The sequence below is a fragment of the Anomalospiza imberbis genome, chromosome 9 (assembly GCF_031753505.1).
Source record: "Anomalospiza imberbis isolate Cuckoo-Finch-1a 21T00152 chromosome 9, ASM3175350v1, whole genome shotgun sequence".
Lineage (NCBI taxonomy): Eukaryota > Metazoa > Chordata > Aves > Passeriformes > Viduidae > Anomalospiza > Anomalospiza imberbis.
In genome coordinates, this window is record NC_089689.1 from 24,601,492 (window position 1) to 24,624,306 (window position 22,815).

Consider the following 22,815-nt stretch of genomic DNA (forward strand, 5'->3'; position numbering starts at 1 on the left):
GGCTTGAGTTCTATGTGTAAAAAAAGAAATTGTATGGCCTTCCTAATAAATAATATTCAAATACTGTTTATGCTTTGCAGCCTTGCAAACAGTAGTTGACTTTATCACTTGAAAACATTCTGAATAATTTTGAATCATTCTCTGAAGACTACTAACTGAATTCCCTTAGATATTTTGGTAGTCTCTTTTTACATTTAGATACCTGAGTTGATACCTGAGGACTGTTTAATTGTCCATGCACTCAGACCAACACAACTTACAAAAATATCCTCAAGGGCCATATCAAAAGCCTTGTTAAAGCTGAGGTAAATAACCACTTTCCCATGTGTCATTCACAAAGGCAATAGAAGGCAATCAAGTTATTAAGCATCCAAATGCCTTCCTCTTCACAGGCCCAGAGATATCTTCCAAGACAACCTGCTCCATCCCGGGCCCAAAGTGAGTTCATCTGCCCTGTGCCTCCCCAAGCAATGGCCTCTTGGCCATTTTGAAGATGAGGACAACATTTGTCTTTCTCCAGTCAACAAGAAACTCTCCCTGCTTCCATTTCCATTCCAAGGCGATGGACAGTGGTAGAGGACATCAGCCAGCCCCCACAGTACCTTGGATCTTCCTCCGTGGCCCTGGAGGGATCGAGCTTCTGCAGTCTTGTCCCTCAATCTGTCACACCAGCAATGCAATAACCAGTGTAAGAGTGGGCACTGCACTTAACGTATTTGCTCTGCACAAAACATTTTTTATGCTCCCTGTGTCTCACAACCTTATCATTTCCTCACAACAGAAGGATCAATCAATTTCATAAGCAATGTCTTCCAGGCTGGCTTTGATACTAAATGGTAGGATAACATGGCCAACACCTTAATCCTCACATGCTCATACACGTTCAGCTGCAACAATTTTGACATGTGGGTCAAAAGGTTGATTAAGAATAACCAAAGCAGTTCATAAGGTTAATTTGATAACATCCAAGCCTGTAATCTGCAATCAGCTGAAGGAAGGAAGGACCTCCTACTGCACAGGTGGTACAAAGATACCCATGTTACCCATAGCAGCTGGGGAACAAAAATCAACAACATTGTTGTAGTAAATTCACAATGTGTACACAAACCCTTTGAAACAATGTGCATAAACACCTCCTGTGAGAAACAAAAGCAGTCAAAAATGAAAATACAACAGTCTGCTGTGATCTACACTATTTAATGTCTCACATGCAGTCATGCCTATGATTTTGCATTAATTTCATTTCCCATGATCCCAGGTTTATAATCTGGGGCTGCTGAATTCTCAGACAGGAATATTGACCTGTCAGATGTTTTTGATTTGGGATTATATATTCCCTGTACTGTAGTTCCATCCCTCACAGTTACAGACTCAAAGCTACCTGTGCCTTCCTGCACTGCCAACAATGCTTGTGACTGCCTCTGTCTTCTGTGGGGACTGCAGAGTCAGTCTGGACAGATGATTACCCTAAAAAACCCTTCCAACACACAGTCCTACACTCTGCTTTCAGACAGACACAAAAATCACTGAAAGGACCTAATTATGACCCTGCTGGTTGAGCACACAGGCAGAGCAGTAGTGAATTATTGTTTTGTTATGTCTAAAAGAAATCACACCTTTCACAGATTCCAAAAACTAACTGGTCTCTACTTCTTCCCAACCTAGAATGCCACCACCCTTTTGTAGTAGCAGTGTCGTGTTCCCCACTCCTCTCACCAGCCCAGACAATGTGTTCTTTCAGTAGATTCCACATTTCCTACAGACAGACAGAATCCCTACTCAAGCTGTTCCCCAAAGAGCTCTACATTGTTCCTTCCCAGAACCATGCAATATTTGTCAATAATTTCTCCTGTAGATTCCCTGTAACACATTGTTTGTGTGCTCTTGATTATGTTCTACCAGGCTGCTTACCCCATTTTCCGTGGCTTATTCTGATGTTACCATGGTACCATAATAAGTATGAGAAGTAGAGACTCTCCAACAGTAGATCACCTTTTACTGCACTACTCTTCCACTGAAAAGGAAGCAATCCACCTCAGTACTGCTTCTTTTTTTTTTTCTTTTTTTTTTACTGAACTATTACCTAAAACCACCAAGAGCTTTCTAAAATTTTTGCCCTTCACAGTTTAAACTTTTTTTCTTATTTGAAGGCTTCCATTGAGTAAGACAATTCCCAACAAAGTTATTTCAGAAAGGAAAAAAAAATACAAAAACCTCCAAAAAAATACAAAAAAAAAAAAAAAAAAAAAAAGAAGCAAAAGAAACAAACAAAAAAGAAAAAAGAAAGAAAAAAAACCATAAAGAGAAATCACCAACCAAAACGACAAGAAAACCCTCACAGATTTGAATATCAGATAAGTAATGGGTGGTTATGGGAAATACAGACTCCTAATCACCACACTCTTGTTTCTTGCTAGACTCTCATCAACAACAGAACAAATCTATCTATTTCAAACTTAGAAGAGACCAGATTATGAAAAGCAGAAGGATTTTTGCAAGATACTGGCAAATATCTTATGAGATCAACCAGTATTTCAAAATTTCCATCAAATAATGGCTTTTACATGATCTAAAGAGAATCAGACTTTTAGAAAGAGAACTTATAGGCATCATACATAGAAGCACGTGCAAATACATCCTGCAGGAGCTACCAACCCTACAAGTCCTGTAGGCTTCAGGAAGAAAAGTTGGACGACATCAATGATCATACATAAAAAATATTCATATTTTTCATTCATACAAATATTTTTTCCACCACTGGCTGGTGAAAACCAAGTATCACTACAAGAAGGAATGAGTGGTAATTGATCCAGAAGTACAGGCACCATCTCAGTCTTGCACAGCTGTGGTGAAACTGCTTCAAAGTCACTTTTCCAGCAGCCAGGCAGCACCTATAGTTTCATTACTAAAAGCAGCATGCTGGAAGCAAGTGAACAGATAAGCCTGGGAGGGTCTTTGAAATTATTCATAGTCTTTCTACTGACAGTTTCAGCAGAACTTTTAACATTAAACAGCTTGCAAACAGAGATCAACAGCACATCAGCTCATACTGACTACAAACCTTCCGTAGGTTTCGAGCGATACGCAGTGGGCATTAGTGTAGCTCAAAGGGTTTTTAAAAAAGACTGCAGGAAGCTGGAAAATGCAGATATTTCAAGCATAATTCATGATCTAACTGTCGCTTATGATAGTTTTGTTGTGCAATATACACCGTGTAATTCTTGAAGGGAATAATTTGTATTATTTGCTCATTATAAAGGTCATTTTTTTACCTATTGGAAAATAAAGAATGGCTGGATTTATACCTTTTTCTTTAGTAATGGGACACTACATGATTGACAATGCAATTACCAGTGTAAAGTTTTTGATATGCCAAGTAATACTTAAAATAGAGCTTCAATATTTTTCATGTACTGAGCTGTGGGTTCCGTAACAACCTGCATATTTTTCTGCAACTCAAGAAATCTTCACAGGTTGAAAAAAAATTCTTTTAAACTTGATATTTGTGAAGAGAGACATGCATATAAGAGACATTCAAGCACTCCATGGAAAGGTTGGTGAAATTAACGTTTCAATTACATGAAGAGTACAGTTATATTTTTATAGTTCTTCATGAACTGAAAGAACCTTTTTTATTGGAAAAACATTAAAAATCTGTCTCCTCTAACGACATTGAGAGATATTTTAGACCTCAATTTCCATATCTACTTTAAGCCAAGTTAGTATGTGGGCACGTAACATTAATGTCGACTTATTCCTTCCCCTTTACTATCATTTTTCTCCTCTAAACTTGCCAGGTACATTCTGACAGTTGGAAGCCACTGAGATTTACCAGATTCAACCTCTTGTATAGAGGTTTGTTTATTAGTGCCAAAAAAAAAGAATGTACCACAATTATTTAGTTAGGCCATTAAAAAAATCCTTATTTCACCTTTAGACTTAAATCTTCACTTGAAGAAAATATGAATGTCTGTTCACTTGTGTGTCTCTATTGTGACTGCACAGAACATGGTCTGGATCCTGTACAATACAGATTTTGCAGAGGAAATTGTTCTGGTTTGCATCATGCTTCTGTTAGGACTGGTGATTTGTTCGCATATTTCCTTCTTTCTCCTAGAGCTTCCCCTACTATTACAAATCTCTTCCTTTTACTTTCTGTTCCTTCTCTCCTCTTGTTTATTACAATTGCTGAGAGAAGTTTTCCATTGCTTTATAGAGGACAGCAAAACTCCTCACTCCTCCAATGTGTTCTGGTAAAAGAGATTGAAATGCAAACCCTGCTGAGGAGCTGTCTTCTTTCACCTTGAACTTCAGTACTCATGACCAAGCCTGTCTCTGTTTGTTATCCTAAGCCAAGACACATGGCAGCTTCTAAGACAAATATCAGCCTGTGAGACTAAACCTGGAACTTCCCAGTGCTTTCTGAGGACACCAGGAAGGCAGCACAACAGAATCTTCAGTAGCTGGTACAGCTGAAGAGAAGCTGCAGGTGTATTCACAACACATCTTGGCAGGAATGCAAGTGTAGAAGAGAATAGTGTTCCAGCTGCCCACTGAGGGAAGTGAATTGAGGGGGATTTTTATATGCTGCCACAATTTTCCACAGGTAGCACATGATCCAGAACAATTTTCTAAAATAAAAATCTTTCCCATCCTTGGAGAGTTTGACTTTAGCTACAACCCCATCTCTATCTGCCTTTAGGTTGATCTCAGCCAGCTGCTACTCACACACGGGTGCAGATCCCATGGCAAAGGATGTTTGGGACAGTCCTTAGGAACAGAAGCAGGTGGGATTTATGGTTGATGGCCACCTGTGCATTTCTGACATTTGGGAGAAGTCTACATCCATCAAGGCATTTAAAAATGTGCTCCACTTTTTGATTGAGTGACTTCAATCAAACTCTCAATATAAAGTGAATGCTTCACCTGAGACCACAAAATCCTACAATATGATGGAGGAAAGGAGCCTACCGTACACTGATTTAAATCTAAAAATGACTCCAGCTAAATCCAGAGGTTTCTCCAGATTTCCCCTGATATGAAAATAAATACTGACCAAGTATTCACAAACCCCACAGCTAGCACACTCAGTTCTTTATCTTGTAAGTTCATTCTTTACTTTCTCAAGAGAAATATCTATATAATTATTCTATCCATGAGTAATATTGGCTCAGAAAATCAACTAACATGGGATTCAGCAGACCCAAGAATTATGCAAAGACTGTTTTAAGCAGCTTACTATTTAAAAGAAACATTTTTTTTTAAAAGTGCATCTACCAAAAAAAGAAATAAAGTTCTTTGCATACAAGCAAATTAGAAATATTTCTTCAGTTCAGCTGAAAAGCTGTGGACATTGAAAATTAAAAACAGTCATTCCATGAGAAGAGCTGCACAACAAAAAAAATAGTTATAAAGCAAATGTGTCAATGTCTTTTTGTGAGAGTGCATAAATGAGAATTAGATGGGAGAAAGAAGAAAAATAAGTATAAACATAACATCTTTTTAAAACAACCCAGAGATATTGGACCCACTACAGAAATGTGCCACAGTCCCCCTTTTTTTTCAGCTGTAGTTTTACTGCAGTTAGTGAAGCCACATCACACTGCTTAGAGTAAGTATAAAATCACCTAAATATATTCAATTTCTAAACAATATTTCCTTACAGTTGTTTCTTTCTCATTGTTCCTACCCTTTCCCTACATTTACACTGTCTTTGAATGCCAGTGGGTGGTTATGGAAATCATTTGCTGTCGTATCAAGGGCTTTCAGCCTCCAGTAACCCTGTTAGAACAGGTCTTTAATTAGCATTATAAATAATTGCTGACTACATTTTTGTTCTGGGATGCAGAGAAAAGTTGATTTGAAACTAATTCCAATTCACAAATTTTTATTTCTTTTCCTGCAGTTCAGAGATAGAGATGGAAGAATGGTCCTCACTCAGAAGTGACTGGCAACCTCTTTATACATTATTTTCCAGGTCATTTCACTGAGTGTTTTGCAGGTATTCCATTTCATTTCTTGGCAACTGACCCAAAACTTTGAGCTGGATTACTTGAGAGATAGGCATTGTCTTTGGTATCCTTGGGTAAAATAAAGCTATTTTTCTAGCCTGCAATTCTTCCCAATATACCAGTGAAGATTCCCCCTCCCAGCTCTCACATTTTTTTCTTTACAATGGCATTTTGGCCTTAATTATTAGGATCAGAAGAAAAACATCCATATCATTATAAATTAGAAAATGTTTAATAAGAATGAGCTTGAACAAATTTTTGTTATAATGAAAGGATTAAGATGCCTGATAGCATTAATATTTAGGAAAAATTAAACAAAATTGCTTTTTATCTGCTGCAAACTATGTTAAATATTTAATATGCCACATTATAAGGGCACCATTTGCACAAAGGGTATGGCAACCTTTGTGTTATGAACCTTCATTTCAGCAGTTCAAACTTAGTTGGAAAAACTTCTGAAAGCTAAATTTAAAACCATGTGCAGGTTTTTGGTTTTTTTTGGGTTTTTTTTTTTTGGCAGTTAGACCTGAGAAAAACTTCAAACCTGTGCAGGGCTCCAGCAGAACATTTTGCAAACAGTGGGGCTAAAGAGGCTGCCTCTCCTGACCCAGCACATGGTTTATTTAGAGGGGAGCACAGAGTTTAATTGTTCTGGAACTTATGGGAAGCCTTTGTGTTGCTTAGCTTGGAGTGTCTGGATGTATTTTTAGACAGCTTTGAAACATTAAAAAAAAAAGAAATTGCAAGTATTCTGAGGTGATGAAGGGTGATTTCTTTTTCAGTAATCTAGCAAGAGATAACTTGCATGTAAATATTGTGAGAGGGAAATTCTAGCTCTCAGATTATAATAAATGAGTATAAATATTCCTTTTTAACTAATAAAGTGTGATAAATTTGCTAGTATCAGTACTATGCTTCTGAAAAAAGAGCAAACCATTTTCTGAAGTCTGAAATCCTGGAAACTTTCAAGCTTTCCCAAGGATTTTAAACAAATAAATTTCCAGAAAAAAAACCAAAATAAGTAAGCCCCAGAACCCAAGTTGGACCTGCTTACAGCCATCTATGTATGGCATGAAATTTTATGGTAATAATGTAACAGTATAATGTAGTAAATTTGGTACTAGATTTTTATTGCTTGCAGATCACTGAACTGAGAAACAAATAAAATGAAAAAATTTTGAGGTTGCACCTAAGCTGCTCCTTACAATGACCTTGAAAAAAAAAATCTATTATCTTTAGCCTTTATCTCTCCTCCTGTAAAATGTGATAATAAATACTAGTTTGATATTCTACCTTGGGACGGGACTCTGAGCAGAAAACAGCAAAACATTACAACCACTTTGCTTTTGCTGGCTGAGTTTCCAAAGTCAGCATCACACTCTATAACCCCAAACATTTAACCAGAATCACCCTAACTCTTCCAAACCTATCAAGTCACTACGAGTTACATTTAAAGTTCTCCTTCCACCTCAGCTGACTTTCATTTTATCTGTCCAAGTCAATTGTTTTCATCTCTACCCACATCCAAGGCAGCTCAGCTACTGGGCTGGGGAGCAGGATCAGCTCTGTTGTGCAGTCCACGTCTGGTGCCATCATTTAAAGAACCATGGGTTTTTTCCATTCCCTATTTCTTACAGATGCCATCCTTACTCAATAAAAACTTTGCACCTTTGCAAAAAAAAAAAAAAAAAAAGTTTCACAATTATTTTATTGTTACTATGGTGTAACTGAGTCCATGGCCAGCTTCTGAACCAGACTGGATTTGCAGAACTGTAACACACTTGTTTCCAGGGCACAGCTTTCTGAAGTTCACATCTCACATTCAAGGAAATCCAGTATTAAACAGGAGGAGGGGAGGAGAGGTCAAACAATCTCAGAGACACTGCAGTTCATGATTAGCTTCCAGATTTTCTGTTTCTAGCACATGTAGTCGCATTTAGATATAACAGGAAAAATGAAGAGACAATTTATAATGTTGCAGTCCTAAGGATAGGAAAAAAAGAGTAATTGACCAGCATTTTAAAACTACAACTGTTTCATTTGAAACTAAGATGGAAGACATCCAGCAGAATCTTGCACAAAGTGAAGGTAAACAATTAGTAGTGTTCAAAAACTGTCCAGATTCAAGTCTCATTTACCACTAGAATAGTAACAAGATATATTTTTATGTATCTACATTTAAATAAAATTGACATAAATTATATTTTTTTTTAAGCTTGACCACAAAACCTGTATTACGTCACTTAGGGACAGAGTGTTTTTTTATATTTTAAAGTGTTTATAATCCCCTCCCAATGCAAAAATGTAGGATACCAACATAAGAAATGAGTACAGAAGAATATTTTGAAACTGGAACTCAAAATATCAAGTATCTGTACTTAAAGGTATATCTTAAAAGATATACTCCAATAAATAGCTTTTATTGAGGCATTAGTGATCATTAAGCTCTCATGCATGTGGCTTATGCTGTCAGGCAGATCATATTAGTGATACTTGTAAATGTTCTGCATCTGTTAGAAAGTATCTCAGCTTCACTTACCAGAAGGTTTTCTAAACATTAATTCGCATTTTTGGTGGCTTAAGAGAGATAGCGTTTATTAATTACATGTTCAATTAAAGCTACAAACAGCCTTTATTTATGTTAGCACGAGATTCTGTCAGTGGATATCTTTATTTCATTGCAGTGTACTTTCCAATAACTAAAACCTTCAAAAGAAACTCTAATAACAAGTTTGGTTTGGACCTAAAATTGTGTACCAACCTTTGAAACAAAGAACAAAAGGAAACCTTCAGTTTCAACTGTAAATATTAGGGTATTGAAATGTCAGCTTGTGTTTAAAACCTATATTTGGAGGGCAGAAACTTTTCAAGCATGAAATCCCTCCTTAAAGGAAGGCAAACTGAACTCAAAACCAAAACTAAAAAAGCAAACCTTTGGAAATGCACCATGCCATTTTCACTGCCATCACTCTCCTTCCCACACCTACGTGCTGCTTTGAGTGTCTTGATAATTTGCTAGAGAAGAGCTTTCCTTACCTGCAGAATTTCAGGGGAAACCACACAGTGGCAGTACTGTGAACACAAACACTCTGTTCTGTTGTGCAGCAGCTGCTAAGAACTAAAATACAGTTTTCCATCCTTATTTATGGTTAAGTTGGCTGTTTCTTTTCTATATAGAAGAACATGCAGTCAACATGTAATTTATTTCCTTTTTTAATCTTAGTATCCAGAGGCCCCAGGCACAGTCACTCCTTTTACTCCAGGCTACTATTTTCTTGCCATTTGTATCCACTCCTTCACTTCCTCTACCCAGATATGTTTGTAAAGCCCAGGTCCTTGGAATTCTTTGCCAAAAGAAAAGGAAAGGGAAACAAACTGAAGGAGCATCCTCATACGAAAATACCAACACACCCACCGCAGACATTTATGATTCATCTAGGTTATTGGCTTCTGTACTTTCACAGCAGACAGAAACAAGTTGATGAGTATTAGAAATGACAATTCCAGAATGCTCTGTTCACTTCCCTGTACTCTGAGATTCTTGTCAAAGACTGCAGCCACATAGATCACAAATGTTAACTTCTGATTTACAGGTACCTCACATCAGCTTGGAGATTTCTACTCTTGTGGAAATTTCCTCCACGTGAACATTCTCCGATTGTAAATAATTTTCTGGTTTTAAAAACCCCAAATTTCAGGCAGGAATGTAGCAGTTAACATGAACATGTCATCTTGAAGAGTGTGACATACAGCACAGGGTTTTTTGGTTTTTTTTGTTTTTTAACTTATACAGAAAATTCTATTTATATCCATCATTCCCACCTAAATCAATTCCCCTTCATTTCACCAGGTACACACACAGTATTTGTCCTTTTTTTTCCTCCTTTCAAAGTAAGAATCAGCTTTTTCCCTGCAGGGGTTAACACTCAGTGAATCTGAATGTGTTTCCTTCCCTACTTAACTTGACTTACTTTGCTTTTAGCTACAGAAGCTGCTCTTGAAGGTAAAGCCCTTCCGACTGCACATGCAGCAGCACTTTTCCCCTAGCTGAGTCATTCCTCAAGTTCACAGAGTTGAAACAAGCCAAACACTTCCTGGGAAGGATTGGCATCACAATCCTTTCCACCAGTACCCCCAGGATAGAGACAGTCCCTCAGGAGAGCCCAGGGAATTATGTTTAATAAAACCTACACAGAAAAATACACATGCTACATGCCTCCCCTTCATTGACTGAATGACATTTGAAAAAACAACCATAAGAACATTAAAGTATCTAGTACCATAGGAGATAGAAAGAAAAAATTCTTTTTCTTATCAAAGCTAAATTATTATATCACTTCTGATTGTGAAGCCATGAGGTACTGGTGTTTTTTAACTCCACTAGGAAAATAGTAGGAGAGGATTATATCACATCTTAAAAGGCACAGTAAGTTATTTTAACTTGGATATTCCTCAATTTCTTTCAATGGCAAAACTATCCTTTTAAGTTGAATCTCTTTATCTTGAGCTGAAATGTCCCTGCCTATAAATTTTGTAAATGGTATCACATATTTCCAATAAAAATTCCAAAAGAATTCTCCACAGAATGAATTCAGTATTTTTTACAGCAGCACCTCAGAAAGGCTTAAAAAACAGTGATGCTTTCAAACAAAAAGCAAACAGAAACACCATTTTCTTTCTCAAACTCAAGAGCAATTCTCTATTAGGGAAGTTACTAATTTTACCATTTCATGACAATTTACTACAAGTCCAGTTAGCTGGTACAAGTCCCTAATAAATTAACAACCAAACCTTAATAAAAGTCTAGTCCTCAAGCTGCTGAGGGGACACTTTCTACTCATTACTGTGCCTCTCGTGACACCGTTCCTTTGGCCACACACACCTCGCTCACACACCGACAGGTACCTCTGACGGGACAGGGTGTGCCAGCACGTCCCACATCCTCTCACCGGGGATCTCAACCTCTCCTGGGGCTTGGCAGTGTCTGTGCAAGAGCACAGAATGGGGAAAAAACAGAGAATAAGCCTAGAAAAGGGCACAATGCAGCCCCTAAGGAGGTGCCCCCAGGGCAGGGCACAGCCTGGGCACATGCGGGGCACTTTTTTCCAACAAAGCAGTCCAGCAAAAATACACACTTTTTGAGTTCTTTGTCAACATTTTAACTGTTCCCACACACCCATCATGGTTAAAAGACAAAATCAGGTAGGGACTCACATGTTGCTGCGGTGTAGGAGCTACAGAATCCCTCCCTGGCTGGGACGTAGGAGGCTGCCCTCCTGCCTCAGTGCCCCAGGCTGCCCCGAGGGGCTGCTTTGAACCACCTGCAGCTGGGGATGGGTTCACCCTGAGGGTGGGCACCTGCACTGCTCTCCTGCCACCCACCTGCAGTGCCCACCCATCACCCACCAACATGTTCCACCTGCACTGATCTCCTGCCACCCACCTGCAGTGCCCACCCATCACCCACCCACATGTCCCACCTGCTCTGCTCTTCTGCCACCCACCTGCAGTGCCCACCCATCACCCACCCACATGTCCCACCTGCTCTGCCCCCACCCACCTGCAGTGCCCACCCATCACCCACCTGCATGTCCCACCTGCTCTGCTCTTCTGCCACCCACCTGCAGTGCCCACCCATCACCCACCAACATGTTCCACCTGCACTGATCTCCTGCCACCCACCTGCAGTGCCCACCCATCACCCACCCACATGTCCCACCTGCTCTGCTCTTCTGCCACCCACCTGCAGTGCCCACCCATCACCCACCCACATGTCCCACCTGCTCTGCTCTTCTGCCACCCACCTGCAGTGCCCACCCATCACCCACCTGCATGTCCCACCTGCTCTGCCCCCACCCACCTGCAGCGCCCACCCATCACCCACCTGCATGTCCCACCTGCACTGCTCTCCTGCCACCCACCTGCAGTGCCCACCCATCACCCACCTGCATGTCCCACCTGCTCTGCCCCCACCCACCTGCAGCGCCCACCCATCACCCACCTGCATGTCCCACCTGCTCTGCCCCCACCCACCTGCAGCGCCCACCCATCACCCACCCACATGTCCCACCTGCACTGCTCACCTGCCACCCACCTGCAGTGCCCACCCATCACCCACCCCCATGTCCCACCTGCTCTGCCCCCACCCACCTGCAGTGCCCACCCATCACCCACCCACATGTTCCACCTGCACTGCTCTGCCCCCACCCACCTGCAGCGCCCACCCATCACCCACCCACATGTCCCACCTGCTCTGCCCCCACCCACCTGCAGTGCCCACCCATCACCCACCCACATGTTCCACCTGCACTGCTCTGCCCCCACCCACCTGCAGTGCCCACCCATCACCCACCCACATGTTCCACCTGCACTGCTCTCCTGCCACCCACCTGCAGTGCCCACCCATCACCCACCTGCATGTCCCACCTGCTCTGCCCCCACCCACCTGCACGGCCATGCTGTGGCCATGTCCAACCTGGGAATGCCACCACAGGCACCGGGAAATGCCCCAGACCAGCTGCCCAATAAAGATGGGAGCCCATAAAGATAAACCAGACCCGCATCCCACTCAGAGCTGCTCGGCAGAAGGCAGGGAAACCTGCAAGGAAACCTGAGGGTGGTAATGAAGGCACTGTGTTGTTCAGACCTCTACCAAAGATCCGTGGTTTCCAAAGGGATGCTGTTCCAGCCAAGAACCAGCGCAGCCCATGCCCTCCCCACCAGCACTCTGATTTTCCAGAGGCAGGGAGCTGTCAGCAAAGCTGCCAGCTTTCCACTGAGAGCCTGGAGCCTCACCTTTCCATTACCCAAAACATCTGACAGCCAGTTATCCTCGTGCTGCCTGAGCAGTACTAGACAGAATGATTGGAATTAGTATTTGCTGCCAAAAAATATTGGATACGTTCTAATCACACTAGGAGAGCTCTTGCTAGGTTTTCAATCTCAGAGATGCTTAATATAGTGAAGCAGGAAGACGAAGTTTCACTTTCAAGCTGGAATTCAATAATCCTACTTGAAGCAGTTTTAAAAACAAACTTTAACCACTGCCTCAGCATCTAGAGATAGAGGAAAGATCTTATCCCTATTGTATTATCATTAAATTTTAATTCTCTCAAACCTGTGCCATATCATACAGAAGTTAATTCATAACTTATCCCTAGTAATCACAGCATAAAAACCAGGTTTTTATCTTTTGGGTTTGTACACAACTGTTGAATCCCATGAGTCCAAGTTCAATATACAGCACCTATTATTTTAATGTTCTGATACTGCATTATCACTTGCCATACTTATTTACTGCTTATTTTCTCTACAGTTCTCAATTTCCACAGTACAGCAAAATGTTTTTGTCTTCTATTTTATTTTCTATTAAAAGAGAAATTGAACTCATTGCTTTGACTTTTACCATGGCACCTCGAATATAAGGCAAGCACCTGATAACGGTCTCACATTTATCAGAAGTTCACACCTTTTCCACTGCACTCAACATTGTTTCTTCACAGCAAATGAATAAAAAACTTTGTTGTTAATGATTCGAACAAACATTTAAAAATATTAGGCTGGATGTTTCAATCCTAACTTTGCTTAGAATTGTATTTCTGATGTATTGCACATTCTATGCTTTTATGTCATATGTAAATTTAAACAGGACTATGTATTTTTAAAATCCCGTGTTGAAAGATCTTTAAAGTTGCAAGGCTAAGTGAAGGAAAGCCAAAATTTAACCTGACTGTGCTGTGTCCTGGTGCATTCTCAATTATATTATGTCATAGGTTATTACATCTTGTTAAATTCAACTTGTCTAAGACTCTTCAGACCATTAAAAGATTCTTAAAGAGATGTTACATTTTCTGATTACAGTTTTTGGCTCTTATTTGTGTAGTCTTGTGTTAACAGTCTGATTTTCAAGTACATTTCTTGGTGACACTCAGCTTTGTCTGTGTAGAGCTCTTACTACTAAGTACTTACAGCTGATAAATGCCATTCTTAACAGAGGTGATTTTCATTCTGCTTCACTCCATTAGTCCAAAGTATAAAATTGCAATGAAATGCTGCAATGTCCTCTTGGTAGTTTGACTCTACTTTGAGCTCAGTGCTGCCCATATTTATCTAACTTACAGACTCATTTCAGGGGGAAAAAAAGCTTCAATTTTATGTACTTTTTGTTAAACCTGCCAAGGTTAGGGACCCAGTTCTGTGAACACTTTTCATGCAATCAGTTCCACCAAATGCCCATCACCTGAGGAGAGAGAATGACCTGTTTCAGGATGGGATATAATGCACAGCTCTGGTCATATTTTGCAGCTATTAAACTCAATACCATGGACTGTAGTGGGAAAAACCTACAATTCAGTTGTTTTAAACTGCCACAAAATCTCCCAACTGCAAATTTCATTGTGGTTTGCACCAGTGATGGGGAGCTCTTTTCACACAACTGTATGCTTTTAAGATTTTTTGAATTTCTCATCAGAACCCCAGTAATTAAGTATTTATAGGTGACAAAAATGCACCTAACAGGAACAAACCCATTTGTTTCCTATGTGCTTCAAACCTTTCATGAATAAAGTAGTACCAAGGGTAACCTTTCATGAATACAACCTTAGGGATCACAGAGTGCCCTCAATCAATGCAGGGAACTCATGTTGACAGAGTATATGGGAAACAGATTGAGGTATTAAAGCACATAGCCTCTGGTGTTTTAGATGTAAATACTATAACCATCAAATATTTAGACTCTTATGTAAGCAGTATGTCATTTTTTAAACAGTTACTGCTTGGAATAAATCTTTAAGGATGGAATTTTCAGAAGTGCTCAGTATTGGCCTAACTTTGCTCTTACTGAAATCAATCATAAAATTTTCACAACTTTAGAAAAGGACTTTGTCTGTTTATATGGTTCCACAGCACTAAGCACAATAAGTCTTGATCCTGGCTGGGGCCTTTTGACTCTGATGTAATCTAAAGAAATTGATTTATAGGAGATCAGTTAGATAAATGATGAGGAAACACACACATGCATATAAAACAGCTAGGGTTTTTCAAGATGGCATAGCAGCCTTTGGAACTTCATCATTTTCTCTTTGAATCCTAAAACTCATTTGCCTTTCTTTATATTAATTTCTTTGTTATTAGTTTTCTCCAATATAATTCCATCTTAAATTTGCAGTGAAGTATCCGTCCAATAAAATGTAACTTACTTTCTTGACACAAATCCCATTTAATCTACACAATAAACATATTAATTTTGGGATTGGTCTCATACATTGTTTCAGCAGAATATAATCTCTCCTGCATTTCCACAAAAGCTGTGATATGGAATCTCCTCTCTACTTCCAGGAATAACCACCTCTGCTGAGCTGGGAAAGAGGAAGGGAGTGTGTTTCTTTTATAGGTTTGTAGACTGCTTAGAACTGTTTCTTTTGTTATTTTGAAAGATGCACACAAACATTAATTTACCCAGGGACTGGCAGTTATTTCACTTTCATATACATGCCAACCTGAAACCTGTCTAAAAAGATCCTATTTTCTTCCAAAGAGCTGCACTAAGACCAAACAAAACTGCTTTTCACTCAATGTGGGATTTCAAAAGGTCGATACTGAAATGCCTTTCTCCCTATTTTCTCCAAATAAAATGCTACAAGTTATTGAAATGAAGGCTGTGGTTCCACAGGCAATTCTCAAGCCATTTTTGTGGGAGCTGCTACCCCCATTCCCTTGTCCCTGCTTCAGCTACTTATTCCCAACTCCCTTACTGCTCCTGTGGTTGGAGCTGTACAGCTGATTTTGGATCTCTGCGATGACCCCAGCCAAGATTAAGTTTCCTTTCTCTTCCTTTAAAGTTTGGTTTTACCCTGGGCCCATTCCCATCCTGGTGCTCCTGTGCAGAACTGCACCAGGATGAGGGAGGGGGCAGCTCTGAGGAGCTGGAGCTGCGCCTGGCAGGGACTGCATCAACATCCCCCTGTGCCACGGGACACATTCCTGAACCTTCAAAAGCATTCTCACCACATCCCTCAGGAAAGCAGGAGCAAGCACACATGACATTACAGAGCTGGCAAAAGAACAAACCTCCAAGAGTAGCCAAAGTTGTAAAATAGGCCAAGGAAGGAATCAGGTAACAGCTTGTTCATCTTCTTCACCTAAATTCAGGTGATGTTATCATTAGCCCCAGCCTGCTACATATTTTATAGTAAGCAAATTTAGTCTTTCAGATTAGCAAGCTATATATATATTTAGTGTTTTATTCTCAAACTGTTTCACCACAAATGACAGCTCATTTCACAAACAGCTTATCTTATGGCTAAAGATATATAAATACATACTAAAAATGCTGCTGAAAGTCTCAGAATGTATAATGCAGCCTGGTAGACATGGTAGTGATTGTAACACTGCATTGTAGACACAAATGTTAAAGAAACTTGGCAAGAAGCAACACATTTTAGCTATTCAAAATTCAGATTTTCTCAGACTTGTCCCCTTCTGATGAATGGAACATATGGGAGTATTGTTCATAAAACTTACATTGCTTTTCTTGATGTCTACCAAAATTCCTCATCATGACAATATTTACCAAGATACATACAGATTCAAATTTGAATTAATTACCCAGAAGTTTTTCTGTGCTTCCAGGTTTGCTGGAAAAGAAAAACAGTTCAGAAGCAATGTGTTGTAAGCATTTAGCAGCGGATGTTTTAGCAGCAGAGGTAGCAGAGTGCTTGATGGGGAAGGGAGCTACCCGGTTAAAAGCCATCACTGCTGAGTGAGATAAAAGACAGGGAAGAAAGCAACTGCTTTGCCAAGAAGCAGTTTGGAATCTGACATTGTAAACAAAACACATTTAGATCTAGACATAAATCCTCCTTATGCTGAAGGCTCAATAATATTTTAGCTAGCATTATTACTTACAAACAGTTCCTGAAATACAGCATCAAAACTGCAGAACAGCATTTAACCTTGTGTTCATCCACTCAAGAGCCATGTTATTTATTATCCTTTATCCCTTAATTATGGGGACTTCACCTACTGCTCTCTGCTCATTTGAAATGCAGAATAAAATACAATGGATGTCTAAAGACTTAACAGGTGTCAACCAGATATTTGCCAGCTACTGCTACTATTCTACTGGGAGGAGTTGCTGTTCTATAAATACTAATTAGAGTTTTGCACATGATCTTGCTGAAATACCTAAGGTGATGAGTGGCCAGTTGTTACTTTTAAAAGATTAGCACAATTTGAAAAACTAATGTCCCCAATGAGGCAATGCTCACACTGAATAATCAAGAGTTATAGCTGTTCTCTGCCCAAAGGGAATATTTGCTCACTTCATCATTTGCAAAATCTGCTGCCTCTCGAACAATTCACTCTTCTATTTAACTTTGAGAAACTTGTAAAACTTTGTGCAATCAATAAATTAGTACAGTATATGTACTTAGATGGTCTTCCACTGCTGTGTCCACATGGCAGGCTTTTTTCCTACCTTTACTTCTAAAGACAGAGCTCTTAGTGTGAAATCATGATTAAGAAACTGCAACAAAATAATGTTGTACTTAAATCAAGCAGCAAAGAAAAATAGGATTACAGTATAAAGTCCATAAACACAGAAAAAATTCAATTTCCTGAAATCCATCTCCCTTCAAATTATTCATATCCACTAAACAGGAAAAACAGACACAGGCAAATCAGGACAGGTCTCTATGATACTGAGGTTTTATATTAAAAATTTATATATAGTAATTTTTGATTTTAAAATACCCTCCAATTCTCTAAAATCTTGGTGCGGTATAGCTGAAAAAAACAGTTAATTTTAAGAAAAATGTTAAAGTGACATGGCCCATTTCCTTGGTTTGTAAAAAATTCTTGAGTTTTATCTTGTCTGTTCTGCTCTGGAAAGCAACTGATGTCACAAGGTGTGACACATTGCTGTATTTCTATATGTGATCAGTGCTTCAATGCAATGCAATTTGATACAACTGATAGAATCCCTGACTATTTAATGTCCATGACCACATGTGGGGAAAACATATATATCATTTTAATCAGAATTTTTTTCCAGGCTTTAATTTTTTTTTTTAAAGAAATCTTTTTCTTTACAGTGAAACCTATATTTTTCCTTATCCCTCAAGGATATCCCTACTGCTTCCTCTTTTCCAGTAGCTCATTACTGGAAATGTTTGGCCTTGCTTCAAAAGAGAAGAATATGTCAACACCAGAACATCTGTGTCCACATAGAGTGCTTTGATGACAGTGATATACTCCATTTACATCAGTAACACTGAGCTGAACCTTGATGCTGTCTGCATTTAAAGATCTTACCCCACAGGGCAAGAGAATACAGGTCAAAAACGTTGATCTCTGTTTGACACACTCTCTACTTCAAGAGCACTTGGCAGCAATTTCTTCCAGAGTCAAGAATCAAACTCACAAAGTGTTGCAAAGCTCGGAGCCATGTTTGCATAACCACAGTCAAAACAAATATTAAAATTCACAGTCTCTGGAGGCCAATCTACTTTTGATATGCAGGGGTTTGTGAGCAATACAGTAAAATTCTAGCCTGAATATAGGAGGAGTTTTCATTTAAATCAAAAAGCCATAACTTGGGCTTGAACATCTGTTATTAAGAAGGATAATGTACCTATATATCTCAAATGCAAAAAGGAAAACAGGCTCTTTATCATCTAAAAGTCAAAACTGATTATCTAAAAAAGGGAGTGGAATAGTTATGTGTGACACAGAGTTATGCCTATCAGTGTGGCCAGAGGAAGTTGGGTGAATTTTGGTACAGAACAAATGCCTCCACAGGCAGGCACAATAAAATTAATTCCCCAAATATTTCATTTAGAGGAATTCAGAGATGAAGTCTGAGCTACAGAGTATTTGTAGCCCATGGCTACTGGTAATCTTCCTTTTAACTGGATTTAAAAGCCTTTAGAGTTTCTTTAGCTTTTTGTAGTTAATATATCATTTTCTAATTTAATTACATTGTGTCCACTAAACTGCTATGCTGACATAAACCCTACATAAACTCTCCACCCATAATATGAGGTAGAGAGTTCCAATAGTTTCCTTGCACACCTTCCTCCCCTCGTGTAGAGCTCAGCACTTTTGCAGCATTGTAAGATCCAGTATTGCTTACAAGACTAATACATACAAAACATCAAACAGGATCCAATCAATGCAGCTGGATATTGCCCTGCTCGTGTTCAAGGACCACAGCCACCTGTGTGCTGCAACAGCAGCTGCAAGTACTGGTAAATCCTATTTCAGCAAACAGAGAAAGAGAAAATTTTGTTTACAGGTTGCACTAGAATGCCATGGAAACAGATACAGAGGTAACTGTGAAAGGCATAATCCAAATGGAAGACAGCCCTGATAGAGCACATATATCCAAAAATAATATATATGTTTTCCCACTTGGCAAACACATGCATAAATCCTATTAACATCAAGACAGAAAATTATACTGAGTAGACCCCAATATCACTAAGGTCCCTGATAACAGTATGAATTAATGTGCACCTTCAAAGCAGAGCAAGATATTTTCATATGCAGACTATTAGGAAAAAATAAAAATATCTTAATAGAATAATCATCTTTTTAAAGAAAAAAAATTACAACTTGAATTTTTGAAACAGGATTAAAGTGTGGTAGTAGCCCTGTAAAAGGAAGCTGCTCAGCACCTGCTGCCTACACTGTGCCTGGCTTCAGGCAATGTTATTCATTCCTCACTTTCATGGGAGCAAAATGCATCCTCTAAAAATATAAAACACAAAAATAAATAGATCTCTGGGGAAATTGAAGAGAAATCTGTTTTAAAAATAGTGAAGGAGCCTGTATGTTTTTAAAAAAATTAGTCCATTTTGCATTGTTTTGTAAGATTTACACTTTAATTTGAAACCAAAGTAAGGCATAAAATTTGTATGAAAGCAATATCTGATTTATAGATAAACTTAAAACACAATTCACTTAGCTGCAAATACCAGACCCCAGTGAGAGAAGCAAAAGGTTTGGAAAGATGATTAAAATATGCTTGATAAATGTGGCCCTGAAATGCCCCAAAAGATTTTTCTGAAGTTAAATAGTAAACACAATTAACATGGCTTTTGCTACAAAAACACTAAATGCAATGGATTTTTTAAATTAATTTTCAATGTTATTACATGTTCCTATTGAGCTGGAACTGACTCAATCCACTAACTGTACTGTGAGACACTCCTTTTGTCCATATGACCTTATCATCTAGACAAAAAGCCAAATATCCATTCTGTTGGTCATATGAAGAGGAAGTCACACAATGAGAACAATCTTGTGACCACCATTTCCATCTTGTGAGTGGAAAATTTGTGACAGTTGAAGCATTTAAGAAAGATATATTCATAAAGCCCAGATAATGTCCAACTTGATCAAATATATTACTAATTAACCAATAAAAAGTAGCAGCTGTGAAGGCTGACGAGAATAACTTACTGTACACCTCTGGCCTAACCTCACTATCCATATTCAAACAAGTCTCCTGGCAAAGGCAAATCAAATAATTCTTGGGAGTCTTGCATGCATTCAGACTCACTAGATTTACATATTATTATTCACAGTAGATGTTTCATTACATTTGCTTTGAGAAAATGTACAATCTATATGGGTATTCACATGTTTAATATGCACATGAGTTCCCATTTTGTACATTTTTTGTAGCTGATGATGAGGTTGGTTGGCCTCCCTCTGCCTTAGACTGGGCACTGCTCATTCACGCAGGGTCAACTCATGTGGCAGAGCTCACATTCCTCCACCAAACTCCGGCCACCCCAAAATAGGCAGAATAATTCCAAGCAGCCCTTAAAAACCAGACCAACCCCAGTCCATTTTCCATAATATTTCCAGGGTTTATTTTGGAGATCAATGCAGACCAAAAATGGTACAATTACTGTCCCAAGAACTGGACAGTCACTGAAAAACAATCTGCCCCAAGCCCTGACTGCTCAGTTTGCTCAAATGGACATCCCTTCAGTCATGGCACTTAAACAAGGCACTAGGAGGGGCCTCCAGAATTCACATTCACATCTGCTCCAAAGAGAACCTGTCCTCACAACACTGCTGTATCAAGGTTCTCATACTCTCAGGTAAAGGTGCTCCACAGTCATGGAGTCTTTGGTACAAGACCTCATTAATGCTTTGAGAGAATAACTCACCATTTTGGTCGGCTTGTGGATTTCACCATTGGAGCCATCCCATCTCTGTAGAGGCTTTTTGTTTTACTGAAGTTGACAACATTGAAAATTACTCTCTGGAGGGGAAAGAAAAGGAAAAGACATCAGGTATAAATTCTGAAAGAGTTTCTACATCTGTTGTCTATACCAGATGCATAAAAATATATACAGATAACATATGCAATAGATGTGTACCTTATGAATTATTGTAATTCTTCATAGACTTAGATAATGGATATCCTGTCTGTTCCAAGTATTTAAAATGTCCATGTTGTTTCACACTGCATTGATACATATGAAATATATGTTTTTAATTTAGCACACTGATTTTTCAGTAAGAATCCTAGCCAGACGAAAAAAGAGCAAGTCCATTGTGCTGCAGTTAACATTACAGAGGTGGATGGAAAGCTGGGAGATGGGGTAACATTCCTTGTGAAAACTTTCTAACTGCTTCACAGAATCATAGGATAGAAACATAGAATTACTGAAACTGGAAAAGACTTCCAAGATCAAGTCCAACCATTAATCCAGCACTGCCAAGTCTACGGCTAAACCATGTCCCTGAGCACCACATCCACATCCCTGTAGACAAGGTGACTACTTCCCTTAGTAGACAGTTCCAATCCTTAACAACTCTTTCATTGCATATTTTTTTTGTAATATGCAATCTAAAACCTCTGGTAAAACCTCTTGTCATATTGTTTGTTATCTGGGAAAAAAGACTGACCTCCACCCTGCTACAACCTCCTTCCAGGTAGTTGTAAGGTCTCCCCCTGATCCCCCTGTTCTCCAGGCTGAGCTCCCCCAGCTGCTCCTCACTAGACCTGTGCTCCAGAGCCTGCCCCAGGTCTGCTGCGCTTCCCCGGACTCGCTCCAGCCCCTCAATGTCACTCTTGTCATGAGGGGCCCAGAACTGGACACAGCACTCGAGGTGTGGCCTCACAGTGCCCAGTGCAGATGGACAGTCACTGCCCTGGTCCTGCTGCCACACCATTGCTGGTACGGGCCAGGTGCCACTGGGCACAGTGCCCACCTGGGCACAGCTGGCTCCTGTTCAGCCCCTGTTGACCAGAACCCCAAGGGCATTTTTCCCCAGGCAGTTCTCCAGCCACTCTGCCCCAGCCCCGAGCACTGCAGGAGTTGTTGTGGCCCAAAGGTTGGACCTGGCACTTGGCCTTGTTGAACTTCATACAATTTGTCTTGGCTTATCAACCCATCTGTCCAGATCCCTCTGCAGAGCCTTCCTGCCTTCCAGCAGATCAACCTCCCATCCAAGTTAGTGTCATCTGCAAACTCACCAAGGGTGCACATGATCCCTCACCCATCTTAGCCTTCACACAGTAGCAGCAGCAAAAAAAAAAAAAAATTCTGATTTTTTTTCCCCCAAAGATAGGAATATTTCTCTTCCTCTCCCCTGGAAAAAGGAATATTCCTTTGCAAAAAGTGTACAGGATACCTACATAGAAATTGCACATAGCCATCAGTTTGAACATGATAGATAAGAAGAAAATATTCTAAATCTGATCTTAGTTTAAACTAAAAGTTTGGGAAAACTGAAGATGATATTCAATAGGTCAAGGGAAGAGTAGAATTTAGATCTTTAG

At 39.6% G+C, this 22,815-nt stretch overlaps 1 protein-coding gene across 11 annotated transcripts in view; it reads right to left on the reverse strand.

Annotated features, from left to right (window-relative positions):
• LOC137478706 (cytosolic carboxypeptidase 6-like) overlaps positions 1–22,815 on the reverse strand; it is an 886,432-nt gene that overhangs the window by 645,006 nt on the left and 218,611 nt on the right. For all 11 annotated transcript variants that reach the window (XM_068198695.1, XM_068198694.1, XM_068198699.1 and 8 more), the window contains one exon: positions 21,194–21,288. In XM_068198695.1, the coding sequence (XP_068054796.1) occupies positions 21,194–21,288 (95 nt within the window). The remainder of the gene's footprint in view (positions 1–21,193; positions 21,289–22,815) is intronic.